A 17,951-nucleotide genomic window follows, 5' to 3' on the forward strand; every position below is an offset into this window, starting at 1 on the left:
CTTGTGTTGTTGATTGAAACAGTGAAGTAAACTAGACGATAACGATTATACCGCAAAGCGATAATTATTATAACTTGAACCAAAATATACTGTTTATTATCAACTTGCTTATATTGTTTGATGTCTCACCCCTTTCTTTTGTTTCGCCGTTACCTTTATACTGGTAACGTGCAGGTGATAGCTTGATGAAGATTTAGACGTTGTGAGTTGAGTCAGTGGTCGCTCTGATACGTAGCACTCGCGGGGATAAACGATTATTTTAATTATTATTTTATTTGCTGAATTTTATATGGTGTTGGTTTAATTTGTAACTTAAAGTTACCGTGCAAAGATGCTACCACGTTATTTGAATATTCATGAAGTTTGTTGTTTCCGCTGCGAGATGATTGGTTAATTTGAACAAAGTGATTTTGAGTAATGATTTAATTGTCGTTTTAAATTCCTGTGCTATGTATCTATGTGAAGGCAATTAAGCCGTAATTTTTTTGAATGACGAATATGTGATATCCCAAATGATTGTATGTTTTGAATTTTATACTCTGATTTTCCGTATAATTATCGGGTAGATTTGGGGTGTTACAATGATCGCTTAAATTGAAACATGATTCAAAGTTCTCATATAATTCATTATAGTCCATTCATGTGATTCAATTAGTTAGAGGAATTTGATTCATTGATGTTGGAAAGATTACAATTCATCGGGTGAAAAAGTAAACTTTCTAAGAAACAACTTTGACTTTTCAAATTTTTGGTCAACCACAGACTCTCAAGGTCAATTATCATGAAAATATGGTTGGTAGAACAATTTGATCAAGTGGAATCAAGAAATTGGAAGTTACTTGCAAAAAGGGCAAGAGTGAAGAATTTGAAATTTTTACTAAGTCCACAAAATTCATGTTCAAGTGACCTACTTTGAAGGCTTGTAACTTTTTCCTCGAGACACCATTTTTCATGCCCAAGGTCTCTACTCAAAGATTATGCATAAAACTTCAATATTGTAGAAGGAATCAATAAAAAATCCCATAAGGATTGGAAGATATGAGTTGACAAAAATGAAGTTTCAAAGTTGTAAAAGTTCCAACACAGAAAAATTTCTAAGTGTCAAAGGAGCTTATTTTTTCCAAAGTTGATGGCAAATTATATCCATGATCGAGATTGAATCTCTTCAAAATCCAAGCATGAAAGTTGTAAAGGGTTATCTCATCTTTCTAAAATGTCCATTAGCATGAATTTATCATACTTGAGCTAAGAGAATCAAATTTGAGAAGATGGCACCATGAAGTTATTCTTGAGGTCCATTTTCATGACCAACCAAGTTGTAAACCATTTTAAGATGTTAGAACAAGATTTGGTTTTGCAATATATCTTTGAGTTTTGATGATAACATTGACTATGTTTATATGAATAATTTTGGTACTCTAATGTTTGTTGCTTTGAGATTTTAACAAACAGGTTATGTATCTGATGAAAGGCGTGGCCAATACATCAGAAGATACCAAGTTCCGCATCTGCGCTACACAAGTTCTGATGAAGAGTAGCAAAACTCTTTAGAAGCCTCTGAAGTTGTCACTCTGATACGTAGTCTGAAGAAACCAATCTGAAGACACAGTTCTAAAGACTCTGAAGACTTGAAGATCTAAAGATTCATGTTTCCAAAGATAAAGGATACTGAAGACCAAGTGTTGAAGACTATGAAGACGTGGTTCTAAAGATTCTGAAGACTTGAAGTTCTGAAGACTCAAATGCTTATTTTCTTTCTTCCAACTCATGATGTCAGCCTCTGAAGTTCAAGAAGATTAGAAGATAACTTTATGTAGTACGAGGTACAAACGAATGTTTCGTTTTACTACTGTGAATGGACGAACATTGCGTACTATCTTGTCTCCCACTACGTTCAAGCCGCCAAACTTCTGGAAATTCCAAAACTGCCCTCCAACGGATATATTATTATATTGGCTATATAAAGGGCTTGGAGACTCAAAGAGAAAGCTGCTAATTCACGATATTATTCATTCTTGAAAGACTGTTCATAGCTTTATACTCTTAAGTCTAGAATCTGAAATATCATTTACATTCAACTTGTGTAGAAGCATTTATCTATAAACAAACACTATATCAAACAGTTGTTTGATTGTTCCTCCAGAGACCTGTTGGTCAGAAGTATTGGGAAGTTTAGGACTAGTGTGTCTTAGAGGTTTTTATTCACTTGCGAGTGGCTTGTGCATTATTGTTAGTGACTTGCGGGTAGCTTGTGCATTGTTGTTAATCATTTGCGGATAGCTTGTGCATTATATTGTTAGTTACTTGCGGGTAGTTTGTGCATTGTATTGTTAGTCACTTGCGGATAGCTTGTGCAGTGTTAGTCATCAGCGGTTACCCATGCAATTGTAATCAGTTTGGTTATAGTGGATTAAGACCTCGATTGAGAGAGGCGAAATCAACTTGGCGGGTGGACTAGACTAGCTTGAGCGTTTCTCAAGTGAACTAGTATAAATATGCATTGTTCTTTTCTTCTTGCATTTTATAGTTATTATCAAGAGTAAAGAGTTTGTTGTTTGAAGAGGGGAGTTGTTTTTTTATCAAATTTTTGTTTGTTAAAAACGCTATTCAAACCCCCCTTCTAGTTTTTTTCACACCTTTTATAAAATCCCTTAATTACATACCCTATTGCTTCTAAATCTCTCCTTAATCAGAGATTTACACAAGTCTAAAGAGAATTGTCCAATTGATTTGATCATTATCCAAAGTTTCATTCCATTTCAAGCTTAAATTCATGACTTCCATTTTGGTAAAGAAGCTTTAATCACAAATCACTTTGTATTGAGCCCAAACCTTGTTACCTCTGATCACACTTCATCAACAAACTCAAAAGTAACACCTAAGGCCTCCCTATTATCTCCAAAGTCACTCAAGCTATGCATTGAAACCACCATAATCCATGTAACTCCATACTTGCATTTCAACCTAAACCATGAAATCCAAACTTCAAATCTGATCATCTCTCACGCTTTCAATTTTCCCTATAAATAGAGGCCTTCGCAACACTTTAAAACACACCTACACAAATCTCAATCCCCCCAAACACTCTGCAACTCAGAATTGGTTTTTTGAAACTCCATTGAAGCTTCAAAGTCCAATTCTTTGAAATTCATTTCCTTTGCAAGTTTCTTACAAACTCATCATCCAAAAACACTCCATATAGCATATAGAAACTTTTTTATGCATTAAACACCAACTGTAACACCTCTATCAACATCTCCAAAACTCACTTTTTCAAAGTTGCAACTTGAGGTGGTCAGAAGTATTGAAGCGTTCTCAAAGCAATGTAAGCATTGAAACACATTCTTGGGACCTCACTGAAGCTGTAGGGATCATCAAGCCATCTCCAGAAGTGCTTATCATAGGTAAGTTTTCTAGACTTGAAACTTCATGATTAAAGCATCATTTTGAGCAATTCTCGATTCTATTATGTTTGTCATGATATGAGGAGTGAAATACCTCACTTATCTGCCATTGATTGATACTATATATCATTTAATTTTTGTTTGAAATTTCTATAATTTTCTAGTTTTGTTTAAAATTAGAGAGCTACAGTTAAAATAAATTTATGTTAGTTACATTTTTGAACTCGTGGTGAAATTCTGAGCAACTTTGATCTTTACATTATTGCATTTGGTTGAGAAATGCAGAAATTCAAATTTGGTGTCTCAAGGTTGAGAATATTTGATATGAGTGCAGTGCAAGAAAATAAAGGAATAAAGTAAATAGCAGATAAGAGCAACAGGTTCGAATGTAATTCAAGTATATCAAACAGCGTTCCAGTTACACATGGATAGAATTGTTTATGGGACAATATTTTCTACTTATAGAAAGGAACAATTTAATAGGAACTTGTCGTTTTCGCGTACTAAGAACCGAGTTTACTCTTTAAGTCTACCCATTCATTTGTCACATATGAACAGTGCGCATTGCGTTAAAGTAGTGAACCTATTTTTAAGAAATCAATTACTTGTCTTAGTAGAAAAGTGACTTTAAATTGGAAAATTTAACTTAAAGAGATTCTTGGCTTTTGGCCAAGAATCAGATTTCAAACCCATAAACACGTCCAAAAATAGTTTCAAAATCGTTTTCTAAAAAAGTGTCAAAGATCCCTATTTAACCAAATAAATTGCTTTCGCCCTTTTTGTTCGGTTAAAAACTAATCAAGTTTGATCTTAAGTATGGACGACTTTCGATCTTACCCCTAAACATTTAAACATAGTAAACTTGAATTAAAGGTTAAAATATCCCCAATAGTATTTATATTAATATAACATTTGGAACACTTGTTTTAACACATGAAATCTCCCTTTCAACACCTTCCTATATCTTTAAAGAGAGAGTCAAATCGACTCACCCGCTTCCTATAACTGACAGAATACTGGCCAAAATGTCAGTCTGGAAAGGATCTCTATTATTTATGGCAAGGAGATTGACTTTGGTAAAGTCCATCTTACTAAGCATGATAACGTACACCATTAAAATCTACTCTTGGCATGTGACTCTTTTCAAAATAATTGAAAGGCTTGCAAGAACTTTATATGGTCTGGAGATACTCACAACTTGAAATCATTAATGGTGGCACTAAAGAAAACTTGCCAACCTTATGATAGTGGTGACCTTGGTTTGATATTGTTAGTCTGTTAAAATGAGGCCACAAATCTCAAGTTAGGATGGGATATGATGAACAATATTGAGTCTTAAGGCTACCCATCTTCAAGAATAGAATTCTAAGATCTTATGATATTATCAAGTATCATATTTTCTCATTAATCTGGACTAGAATGAAGGCATAATTTTCTATTATTGACAATAATACAAGTTGGTATCTTGGTTCAAAGAAACCAATAAGGTTTTGGACGGACTTTTGGAGTGGCTGTCCCTTAATTCTAAATACTACTATGGATTTTCTTCATCTTAAAGGCATCAAAGCTAATGATGTTATCTATGAATTCATCCATGAGGGTCGATGGGATCTCCCTCCTATGTGGAATGAATGGTTTCCTTTTCCGCCTCATATGATCCCACCTGTTCCACCCCTGCAATGATCTTTATAGAGAATTTTTAATTTGGAACAAAACTAAATTTGGTGTGCTCATACTAAAAGATGCTTACACATTCAAGTCCAGTAGTTCCCTTGCAACGTTTGGGCTAAAGCTATTTGAAGCAATGCCATCCCTCCAAATAAGTTAACACTTGTGCGGAGGATCATGTATGGTAGAATCCCATCTGATGCAGTGCTAATGAAAAGAGGCATCTCAATGGCCTTCAAATGCTATCTTTGCAACTTAAAAGCGGAGAGTACAAATTAAATTTTGTTTTCCAATGCAACTTTGCCAAAGGGCTTTGGCTTTGTCTAAGGAGAAAGCAAAACATTCATATTTTATGTTAGCCTTTGTAGAAAACTTAATATCTGGTTCATCTATTTATACCGAATTCTCTACTATTTTGAAAGCTATAGAAATTGGAAAAATTCATGGTTGACTCAAGCTTTATATAGAACAAGTCTCTTTTAGTTCTTTGGAGGCTTCAAAACAGATGGTATTCGTGCATGGATCCAACTAACAACACTAATATCAGGATCAATCACATATATAAGAAAGGAAAATATTGTGCTAATTTTGTTTTTGTTGCAAATATAGTTATCAACACAAGTTCCACCATCGCAAGCAGTGCTAGCAAGCAACCACCTCCCTTCTTTCTTAACCTATAACTTTCTCTTTTTCTTCATCCACTAAAGAGAGGTGGTTTTATAGTCAATTTTTTGATCCAAAATCCCCTCTAAATCATTTTCCCTTTCTTTTTCATTGAAATAAGTGATTTCACATATATTTTTAGTTTTTTTCTTTGTGATTTCGCCGTCTTAGTGCGACATTGTCTTGGTCATCGTCTTATTGTAGTGTTATTTTATTTTCCCGTCTTGGTGCGGTGTTTGTTTGGTTCAGATTGACATATTAGTTTCAACTTAGTACATATTCAATCAATGACTTTGACGTCGTCAATGCTGCAGACTCGGAGACATGGATATTCCGAGCATTTCAATTTCATCATATTTGTAGGCATTTTGCTGTTATATGCTATTAACATGGGTGTTGTGAGTTTGTTCGAAGATTCATCATTTTTCAGTTTATAGCGATTTTGAATTTGTATTATTCAATGTATTCTATTAATTTCAATGAATAAGTGTCAGTTTTAATTAAAAAAAAAAAATACAAGTTCCACAATTTTTTTGATTCTATCTTTATTAAGATTACAAATGATTTTGTAAAGAATAAATTAGACATACTTTTCTTTAGGTTTTCTTCTTTTTGATAGATTGATAAGTTAAATTTAGACATCATTAAAAAAATACATATCATTAGTTTTCAATACAAAATATGAAACAGTGGTTTCTTTTAAATTTTAAAAAAGAGAAATCAATATTATAAATTGCTAAAATAAGAAGAATAAAATTGTAATTAAATCAATTAAAATTTAAATTAGAGTTAAAATTAAAAAATTAATTTTAAATAAAAGTATGTAACTCTGTACATGAGTAATATAATTTTACAAATATAATAATTTAATATTATTAAGTTTGTAATAAAATGTCAGTAAAAAAAAAGTTTGTAATAAATATGCATATAAAAATGATAAAATAATAATATACCTTGTTCAAATCATATCATATCTTTATTCAACTCTTTTATATTATTTATCTTTATCATATTTTGATCATTAAACATGGACAAAAATATTTATTAATTAATATTTAAATGTCGTCACTTAATTCTAAACAAAATTGTATATATAAATTATATTTATCTGATAAAATAATATTTTTGACATATTACTATTTTATAATGCTAAAATTTATTTTAATTAATTTAAATAATCAAATTTATATGTGACACATACTTTTTTTACAAAATTTATTTATTTATATTATTTTTATAATCATTCGATATGTTTATCTTTTAAAATATTATTTTAATTAATTTATATAATCTAATTTATCTATGATATAATTTTTTTTTGAAAAATTTATTTATATTATTTATATAGTCATTCATTATATTTATCTTTTAAATTTTTTTTTTACCATTCAATAAGAGAGATAACAATAAAATTAATAGAAATCAAACATATGGTTTTTTGACCGTTTTTATTTTATTTTATTGCTCTTGTAATTATTACATTATCTTTTGATTTGTTGACTCCTCTATCTTTTTATTAATATTTTTAAATATTTTTTAAAGAATAAACAAAATAATAGTAAAATAATATAATTATACTATTTTATAAAATTTAGAAATCTATAAAAGTTATAAATTATAGATTTGACTTTTAATATTTTTTAACAAAATTAAAAAAAAAGTTATTTATTATTCAATTGATGCATCAACTAAAATATAAATGAATTTAATATTCAATTCATAACAAATCCATTTCATAATTTAAAGTAAATATAATTAATATGAAAAAACAAAATAAATTAACTTCTCTTTACTAAATTATACATTCCTTAAAATCACTTTATTCTAAAACAATAAAAATGATAGAAAATCAAAATATACTTTTTTTTGACTGTTTTTATTTTATTTTATTTATTGCTATTGTAAATACCACGTTATCTTTGATTTATTGACACCTTTATTTTTGTAATAAATATTTTTAAATGTTTTCTTTGAAGAAGAGACAAAATAATAGTAAAATAATATTACTATAAAATTTATGTGGGAATTAACCATTACTTTACACAGTTATTAATATGTCTTTGTGTGTGTTATCTTTTCGCATCTGTGAAACAATCAAACAAAAACAGTAGCAGTAGTTTGCAGAAACTACCGAGAACCCGGTTCTGAAACGCGTGATATCACGCGCACGACTTCAAATAACGACCCAAACCCTCAATTCTGAAATTGCTGAAACCTTCTTCGTTCTCCAAAACCCTAATCCATGTCTGATCCTACCCTCGCCGCGCAACCGCCGGAGCAATTGTCGTCCGATATGGATTTCGATGACTTCGCCGGTCAGTTCAACAACATCCCTGTCCCTTCATTAGAGGATTTCTTCAACGAAGATGCCCTTGATTCAGAGCCTCTCCCTTCCGATCTGGAATTTCCGTTGGGAGATTTCGAGTTCACCTTTGACGATATTGAAAATCTCTCCATCCCTGCTGGTACGGATGATTTTCTTCTTTCTGAAGCATGGAACCAGAATACTAATGGCACTCCAATTTCGCCTATGATTGGTGATTGTATCAATGGTGATGGTAATTGTTCTCCGAAGAATTTCGATTCGCCGGGATCAGGTGTTTCTGTGGTTTCTGGTGGTCAAAGCGATCAGAGCCAAGGTGTTTCTAGGTTTCTTAATTCAGAATCGGTTTCTGCTGAAGATAACTCGGTTGATGTTGATGCTGATGTTAAAGTTTCGACCATTCCTTTGCCGGAGACTGAAATTAGCGACCGGGATGAGTCCTCGAATGGACCGGTTTCTTCTCAGGGATCGGGGAATGGTGGATCTGGTGTATATGAAGCCATGAACTCGCCGTCACATGACTCTGGCAGTTATGAGAGGGATATTTCATCTTCTCGTGAACATGCAGCTGTGGAAGAGGGTGTAAAAGTGGAGGGAATTGTTAAAGGCTCTGATCTGAAGAGGAAGAAAGAAAATAGCCATGTAAGTGCTGAGAATAGAACCCCAAAATGTAGTAGAAGGTCGTCCTCAATGGAAAACAAGATCCAACCACAGCAGCAGTCTCAATCTGGTTTTGATGGAATTGAAGATGATGATGAGAAGAGGAAGGCAAGGTTGATGAGGAATAGAGAAAGTGCACAGCTTTCTAGGCAGAGGAAGAAGCATTATGTGGAGGAGCTTGAGGAGAAGGTGAGATCGATGCATTCGACAATTGCTGATTTAAGTAGTAAGATCACTTATGTCATGGCTGAGAATGCTACACTTAGACAGCAATTGAGTGGCGGTGTTATGTGTCCACCTCCACCACCAGGTTCTGGGATGTACCCTCATCCTCCAATGGCACATATGCCTTATCCTTGGATGCCTTGTGCTCCTTATGTTGTTAAACCTCAAGGGTCTCAGGTTCCTTTGGTTCCAATTCCAAGGTTGAAACCTCAGCAACCAGCTGTGTCTTCTAAGAGTAAAAAGAACGAGAGTAAGAAGACTGAGACTAAGAAGACTGAGGTGAAAACTAAGAAGGTTGCTAGTATTAGTTTGTTGGGTTTGTTTTTCTGTATCCTGCTTTTTGGCGGACTTGTTCCTTTGGTAGATTTTAAGTTTGGAGGTTTAGTTGATAACCTTTCTGGTAGGTCTAGTTATGTTAGTGATAGATGGTTGTATGGTCAGGGTGGAAGTAGGATTTGGCCTGTAAATGATCCTATGAAAGAATCTGGAAGGGATGGGGAAGTGGGGTTATCCAATGGAAGGTTTGGTGTTTCTGATAGGAACAATTATGAGAGAGGCCGGAAACTAGGTGAAGAAATGAATGAACTGAAAAACTCGAGTTGTTTTGGTCATCGAGACAACGCCAGCGAGCCACTTCTTGCTTCTTTGTATGTTCCTAGGAATGATAAGTTGGTGAAGATTGATGGAAACTTGATAATCCATTCGATTATGGCCAGTGAGAAAGCAATGGCATCACAAGATGCTCAAGGAAAGGAGAAGATTAAAACTGGTTTGGCCATTGCTAGGGATTCTGCATTAGCTATTCCTGAAGTTGGAAGAAATAGAGGTCAGCATCCAAATGTGTATAGGGTTTCTGCCGAACAGAGAAGGGCTATTGGCTCTGGCTCAGCCAAAACCTTGAAGGACCATATGAAGTCTTCTGCAACTGATGGTAAAATGCAGCAGTGGTTCCGTGAAGGAATTGCAGGTGAAGATCCTTTAATTATGTTTGTCTGCTAATTTTATTCTATTGGTGGCTTGGTAGTAGAAATGATACATTCTCTTTTGCTGATTTATATCATGTTTTTCTTGTTGCTGTTTAATCCGAATTCGCCAATCTGTAGCACATATTACAGGTTTATCACGTCTCTGTCTTAATTTCCCCTCATAGATTATTAGATAGAAATAATGCCAGTCTCTTCTGCTGACTTGTGTCTTCTTGGATGCTCTATAAAATCTCTAATCAGAAATTTTCAATTTGTTGCACGTGTTTCAGCTTTTACTTTATCTTTCTGTCTGATTTTCACACTAAAGATTGCTAGGTAGGCTTGGGACACACTCTTTTGCTTGTGTTTTCTTGGTTGCTGTGAAAAATTACTAATCACATTTTGGCCATTTGGTAGCATATACTATAGGTTCAATGTTTTTTCTATTTTGGCAGTGTGAGTATAAGAGATGCCTTTTGATATTAACCTCATATGTTTTGTGTTTGGTTGTTCTTTGGTTGTTTAAGACGTCTTCCAAACTTGGTTAGATAGTTTTGTTGAACTCCTTGCGAGTCTCAAACTCTATCACTAACTCAGTTTTAATAGTGCTTATTTAATATTACTTCCCATAACTGTTGCATTTTTGGTTCGTTTTTGTATTTGTAATATAGCTTTTCTTATGCCATAGTAATTGTCATTATCTAAGATGTCTTTCTCAGTACAAGAAGAATGGAAAACAACACCTTCATGTTGTCCACCTCTCAATCTGCTTAAGCTAATATCCTTTACTGGTTGTACAAGCTTTATATGCCCAAATAAGTACCTGCTTGCTGATTTTGAAGCACATAAACATTGAAGTTTTACCAATATTTCTGGTTCCATGATGCAGGTCCAATGCTAAGTTCTGGCATGTGTACTGAAGTTTTTCAGTTTGACGCCTCTCCAGCTCCTGGAGCTATAGTTCCAGCAACAACAGTGACTAAAATTTCTACTGAAAGCCGTCACAATGCTACCACTATCAACATGAGCAGAAACAGAAGAATCCTCCATGGGCTCCCAGATCCTCTCCCTGGATCCAAACTGAACATAACTGAAGAACATGCAAGAACTTTGCCAAAAGACCACCTCCCTGGTAATAAGTCTTCCATGGTGGTTTCAGTTCTTGTTGATCCCAAAGAGGCCGGAGATGGTGATGTTGATGGTATGATGGCTCCAAAGTCACTCTCTCGGATTTTTGTTGTTGTGCTGCTCGACAGTGTCAAGTATGTGACTTACTCATGTGGTCTTCCTCGAGCTTCTCCTTTGGTGACTGCTTATGTTTGACCACCCTCCCCATTTTGATACAAGCTTATCTAACCCTAGAGTTATAGTTTATTTACAAGGGATGTGGGCTACTCTGGGAGGGAGAGAAATGAGGCTCCGGTTTTGTACATAACAAGATATTTAAAATAGCAGGCCTCGTGTAAACAAAAAAAGTTGTACTTTAGGAAAGCCGGCGTTGATCAACTGTTCATGTATGAGTTGAGACTTTTCTTAGAAACTTAATAATAATAAATGCCCGCTTATAATTTACAAATTGTTTCATTTGCTATTCAGTTTATATTGTCAAAAGAGATATTTGTAGACGTGTTTAGTAAGAATCAAAACAGTGACAAAGTTATACATTTCATGATTCATGAAACCGAATTAGTGGTTTGTCACTGCAAAATTTTCTGAAGTTCTCCCAAGAAAAACCAGATGTTCTGCTGCTTGAGGTTTGGTCTCACAGCGGATTCAAAATTTATAAGCTGTGAGAATATCTTAAAACTGAATATCTTAACTCCAGTTGTTTTGCTTATCTTAAAACCAGTTGTTTTGCTCTAGGCTAGAGGATTGTCAAAAGTTATAAGTTGTGAAGAAGTGTTAAACAATTTATTTTATAAAAACATCAAACATCTTCGGTAAATGCTCCTGACTCATGACAAGGGCAGTGAAGTTGGTCTGAAGAAGTGTAGAATCAATTTTTTATATTTTATGAACCTGTTTTATGAACTCAACATCAATGAGAAAAGGTCTTGCAAAGAAGACAACAAGAGTATGAAAATTAGGTGCTGAGAAATAAAGCCACATTGAATTTCTGAAAAATCAACTTCACCAATTACTTGTTTATGTTATGTCCTTTTTAATTGTATATGGTCCAATTCCTGTGTTTCAACACAAAGTTCCATCGGATTAGTCACAAGTCCGACTAGTTATTAAACTGACATGTTATATATTTTTCCCTATATCAAATGCTTGAACTTCCAAGCAAGCTTTAACCACATAGAGATAAAATTAGGTACGAGCGCAACTGTGCAAGCCCTTGAGGTCAAGCTTCAAATTAGGTACATGCATTAGGTCGATGTGCCAAAATGAAGGAAGTGGATCCACATTTCAAAGATGGTGGCTGTCGACTCAAGATGTTGGAGAAGCGTCCGCGGTCATAGAAGGTAAGGTTCATTGATCAGATATTTACAAAGACAAAGTTGTTCTGTTAAAACAAGTAAAATTTATTTCAACTCAAGATTAAAAAAAATTCAAATGTGGATTAACACAGCTCTTGCTTATTAATCGTGTGTATAAACAAAAACTACAAGGGAATAAACCAAAGGTAAAGTTATCTTCTTTACCTTTAACAACAAAAAACTACACTTTAAATGAATCAAGCATGGTCTTTAGAATCTTCTCAGAAGTTTGCCACTGTTTGTCATTTGCACTAGCCACAAATAAAACGACAGTGTTTCCCTTAGCTGTTGCTTTTGCAAGATTGTGTGAACCAGTAAGAGCAAATGGAGTTTCAAGCACATATTTGTAGTACTGCAGACATGAATTTCAGTAATGTTAGTCACTAATAGTTTCCATAATGTTTCGACAACATAGGCTATATATAGAAAGCAAACATACCGTTTGATCATCAAGCTTTTCAACTGACATCTCGACGAGCTCATCTGGATCAAAAGTGTTTCCGGTGACAAATGGGCCAAGAGAAGCGATCAACTTTTCTGGGCTCCCGATGTCCTCAATTGTTGCATTTGGTTTGTTGGTTAGGCGTATCAAAGGTGAAGCCACTACCTGAATTTTTCCTTGCTTTTCATCTTCAAATTTAACCTCCACCCATGGCTCTGCACATTTTGGTTGACAGTAGTTTCCTGATAGTATGTTAGCTATACGAAGCTGTTTCCATGTTGGGGGAAGGATGAATTGGTATGGCTGCACATTTCCTGCAAAGAACTAAATCTAAACTATCAATTGCAAAGAATAGTAGTAGACAATGTCAAATGAATTTATACATTAGAGAAAGGCATAGTGATGGCCATGGATAACTAATCAGAAACCATGTAGCAACTATGAATTAGGGAGAAAGATAAATTTGAAATGTACACAGTTAATTTCTACCTAAATGCTAATTAAGCCTAATAAACCGCCATAGATCCATGTTGTAAATTCTAAGGATACTATTGAGAAGTATCCATTAGATCAACGGTGCGTTTGGATAAACAATTTAATGTGTAAGAGCTGCAGAACTAACTACTCTGTTAGAAAGTCATATTACTAACTTTTACACAAATTTTTAAGGGGATGGGATTGATCAACTGGTCTCAGTTGGAGATTGGACTGTGTGTTAATGGATTGAATCCAGCGGTGTGAAAGGAATAGTGTTGAATCTAGAGAATAAAAATGTCATAATCGTTGTCTTTGATAGTGATACTGCTGTCAAAGAAGGGGATCTTGTCAAATGTACTGGATCAATTGTGGATGTTTCTACGGAAAAGGCTATGCTATGCAAACATGGTTAAAAGTGGTAGATAGTTTGGTTCCTATTCACCGTGGTCAATAAAAACTTATATTCGGGACGGACAAACTGGAAAACAGCTATATCTATCAACACTGTATTAAACCAAAATCAAATGAACTCAAGGGCCACCTTTGAGAGTGAGACATTGTATTGTATCTATGTAGCGATCGGAGAGAAACACTTAATTGTGGCACACTAAGTTCAAATTCTCTCAGAAGCAAATGCTTCAGAATATACCATTTTTGTATCAGCCACCGCTTCGAATCCAACACCTTTGCAATTTCTGGCCTCATATTTTGGGTGTGTGTCATTGGGGAATATTTCAGTAATAATAGGAATCCACGCATTAATAATCTATGATGTTCTTAGTGAATGGGTCGTGACATATTGACAAATGTCATTATTGTTACTCCGACCACCAGGCCGTGAGGCTTTCCTAGGCGATGTTTTCTATTTACATTCCCGTCTCTTAGAAAGAGTTCCAAAATAGTCGGATCAGACAAGTGCAGGTGGCTTGACCACCTTACCCGATATTTAAATACAAGCTGGAGACATATTGGCCAATATTCCCACCAATGTTATTTCCATTACGGATGGACAAATCTGTTTGGAAATAGAGGTCTTTAATTGTGATATTAGACCTGATATTAACGTCTGGTTATCTGTCAGGAAAATCGAGTCTGCCGCTCAGTTGAAAGCTATGAAATGAGTTTATGGAAATTTAAAACTGGAATTGGCACAACATCGCAGAATGGCCGCCTTGGCTCAGACTTTGATTCTGCGACTCAGGCATTGTTCAATAGAGATGCAAACAAAGTACCGAAACAGCCACAATATGCGGCACTTCCAATTTTAAAACAAATTCTAGTAATTTATGCAGCTATCAATGAATTCTGTGATTGAATGCCATTAGACAAAAATTGTTCGATATGAAAGAGACATTCTAAGCACTATCAAACTAGAATTAAAAGAACCAGATGCATTCTTAAAATAAAAATCAGAAACCAATTATGATGCACAAATTTTTCTAAATAATATATTTTAGCCAGTTATTATAATCTTTAAGCCAATCTTCTATACTCATTATATTAAGAGTCTCACATCATTATATTCTTTAAGCCAATCTTCTATACTCACTATATTAAGAGTCTCACATCAGACAATATATGATCAGAACATAAGTTTATAAGAGGGGCAATCCTTACCCTACAAGCCGGTTTTGTAGGGTTGAGTTAGGCCAAACCACATTTCTTAACATGGTAATTTCCACTATAACCCCTTTACAAGTGGAGGCAATCCTTACCTTACATAAGTGGTGGCAATAGTTAGGCTCAACCACATTTCCATTTTTTATATTTCTATTATAAGTTTGTAACACAATCCATATGCAGCCCAGATAGGATAGGGATAGCTAATGCTACAAAAATCATCACATTTCCTAAAACCTAGTCATCAAAAAATGAGCCAAATCATATGCAGAAGAGGCAACAAAATCATAGTCCATCAAATTATTCAGATTATTGGGAATATCTTAAATAACAGAACTATGCAAATACCAGTTACTTGACTGACCCATATATTTAATTTTGAGCAAAAGAAAACTGTTGAATTGAAAGAAGAATGTACCTGCTCGAAGGGCAGGAGTATCTTTAGAAGAAGCTTTAAAGAGAACAAAAGAAGGGTCTGATGATGAAGGAGGGAGGAAAGAGCCAACTGCAACGTCTCTAGCTTGTGCGTGAGGTGGGTCAGTGAGACCAATAAGTGGGAGAGAAAGAGCAACACCCTTTAAGAATTCTCTTCTGGGAGTGTGATTTTCAGGAACCGAGACAGAAGCTGAGACTCTGAATGAACGAAATGGTGAGAGCTTTGAATGTGATGTAGTTGATGAAGTGAAGGGGAGAAGGGAGGTGAATAGAGATGTTGCCATTTTTGCGATTAGTGGAATGTGTGAATGGAAGGGACAAGGTTGAATGTTGATTGGGTCAGTATGCAACTTATCCATTGTGAAAATATGATGTGATACGTGGATCACAATTTTGCTTCACATCACATATAGTAGAACTCCTTGTACAGTGTTTGATTATGTGCTAAAAAAATTGATCGCAAGTCAATTGATTCTAGTTAAGTTATTTAGGGTGTGTTTGGTTCGAAGTAGATGGAGGGAAGGGGAGGGGAAATTTTTAATTAAATATGTTTGGTTCAAATTTAAGGAGGGGAAGGGAGATGAGCATAATCCCTCCAAACCTCACTTTTTGAGTTCCTCCGAATTGGGGGATTTGGAGGGGAGGGGAGGGAATCTGAATTTTAAAACGTAAAAAATTATTATATTTACTAAAATATCCTCAGTTTAATTTTAATATTTCAAATTTTTTTTCGTGTTAATGCTTCTTTTCTATGTGATTTTTTTTGATTATTTCCATCAACTTATTATAACTATTATTCACCTTCAAATTTTTTTCAAATTTTTTTAACTTAATACAAATCATAATCATTACATTATTTTTATAATTTTTTTAATATTTATTTATGTTATTTTTTCTTCTAGTTTTGTTATTTATCCTATTACATTTTCTTTATATCAAATTTTAAATCATTTACTTTATTTTATTTTTTTGTTTATTCATTTTATTAGAAATTTAAATTATTAGTTTTAATAATAACTTATTTTATGTATTTGTTTTGTTAGATGATTCATCACTATTTAAAAATTATTATTAGCATATAGTTTCATTTGTGTCAGAGAGTTATAATATGAATCAAGTGTACTCAGTTTATTAACGTTATGGTAAATTATAACGTTTTAGTCCGTCAATATTAAAAAATTTATTACCAAAATAACATTTATGAAATTTTCATATTTGAATATTATATCACTTATATAAGATCATAAGGGTAAAAATGTAATTTATTTATAAAACCCCTCCCCTCCCCTCCTGAACCAAACATATTTTTAATTAAAACCCCTCCCTTTCCCTCCCGTCTCTTATTTTGAACCAAACACTTATTTGATTAAAAAAAATCCCTCCCCTCCCCTTTCCTCCTTTAAATCCCCCCCTCCCCTCCCCCTCATTTGAACCAAACACACCCTTAGGTTTGGATAAGGTTTTGCAAAAGTGAATTGAAAATTTCCATATAAAAATCATGTTTATATTTAAAAACTATAAATTCTAGTTTAGGTAGAATCAGGTTCTAAAATACAAAATTAATTATATCCGAAAAACAACCGTTGAACCACTTATTTTCAACCTCAAGTTTTTTCAACCTCTCTTAAGAGCAATTTCAATGACATTGAAGGCACCCAACAATTCGGTTAAAAAGACATCATTCCAACTTGTGTTTGAAGCAAAGTAGCCAAAAATCATGCTAGGGAGATTTCGAAAAATACCTCCCGAGACAGAAAATATAGGCCCAAACCTTGTCATGACATAACCTCCAAATTAACGAAAACTTCGATGGAGGGATATCAGCACGCCAGAGAATATAGGCCCATGTAATCTTTCGAAAATGAAAAAGGAATGAGTCTTTGAAGAAAAGCTCTCTAGTTTTAGAGGCAAGACAAACTCTCAAATTAGGCTTAAGGATGGATAACATGTTAGCGTTACTGAGAATGAAGGGCAACTTAGGGTACATGCCACTCATTTGAGTAGGCAAACACCAAGGAAAGTTAACTAGGAACTGATTGACATTGTCATTCAAAAGATGGTGGTCTTCTTCAAGAATATTTAGGGTTTGAACAAGACGAGATCCCAACCAATTATCATGCCAAAAATTGATGTTAGAGCCATCTACAACAATCCATCGCGAGTTAGCTTGGACATTAAGCCATTGACCCATAATAGAGCTCTAGATGGAAAAAGAGATGTGGTATCCAATGGGAAGATTTTTCTTAAGCACCATGAACTTGAGGGAGGTTGCCAAGAGTGGCCATTTTGTAAGAAGTCCCGACAAATTTTAAGGCTAGCTGCTTCAATAATTATAATTAGGGATCTAACATTTAACCCTCCTTTACTTAAACGCGGACAAAACTTATGCCATGCCACAGTCATAAGTTTTCTAATGATAGGGTATCCGCTCTAGATAAAATTTCTCATAGACTTCTCTAGAATCTTAAGGAGAGAAATATGCCAAGAGTAACCCGTAAAAGAGTCGATAATCATATCTTGGATGACACTTCTCAAAAACTGAGTTGTTAGTGTGTGATGCACTTTTAGTGAGAGGAGAGAAAGAGA

General features: G+C 34.2%; 2 protein-coding genes and 1 pseudogene across 3 annotated transcripts; 2 read left to right on the plus strand and 1 right to left on the minus strand.

The window, feature by feature from the left end:
- Positions 1–7,805: 7,805 nt before the first annotated feature.
- On the plus strand, positions 7,806–11,484 carry LOC131622226 (bZIP transcription factor 17-like). Its single transcript, XM_058893253.1, has 2 exons — positions 7,806–9,910; positions 10,798–11,484. Exons 1-2 carry the CDS (start codon positions 7,978–7,980, stop codon positions 11,229–11,231), a joined length of 2,367 nt encoding a protein of 788 aa, XP_058749236.1. The 5' UTR covers positions 7,806–7,977; the 3' UTR covers positions 11,232–11,484.
- Positions 11,485–12,044: 560 nt separating this feature from the next.
- Positions 12,045–15,744, minus strand: LOC131622227 (psbP domain-containing protein 6, chloroplastic). 2 transcript variants are annotated; one of them, XM_058893255.1, is made up of 4 exons: positions 15,349–15,744; positions 12,831–13,147; positions 12,557–12,743; positions 12,045–12,417 (listed from the first exon to the last, which is right to left on the minus strand). In XM_058893255.1, the coding sequence occupies exons 1-3, from the start codon at positions 15,722–15,724 to the stop codon at positions 12,573–12,575; spliced, it is 864 nt and encodes a 287-aa protein (XP_058749238.1). In that variant the 5' UTR covers positions 15,725–15,744; the 3' UTR covers positions 12,045–12,417; positions 12,557–12,572. The 2 variants fall into 2 exon arrangements, with proteins under 2 accessions (XP_058749238.1, XP_058749237.1); XM_058893254.1 differs by lacking the exon at positions 12,045–12,417 and having other exon boundaries at positions 12,491–12,743; positions 15,349–15,743.
- Positions 13,205–14,784, plus strand: LOC131622137 (ATP synthase subunit alpha, mitochondrial-like; annotated as a pseudogene).
- Positions 15,745–17,951: the final 2,207 nt, after the last annotated feature.

The sequence above is a fragment of the Vicia villosa genome, unplaced genomic scaffold (genome assembly GCF_029867415.1).
Source record: "Vicia villosa cultivar HV-30 ecotype Madison, WI unplaced genomic scaffold, Vvil1.0 ctg.000025F_1_1, whole genome shotgun sequence".
NCBI classification, from domain to species: Eukaryota; Viridiplantae; Streptophyta; class Magnoliopsida; order Fabales; family Fabaceae; genus Vicia; species Vicia villosa.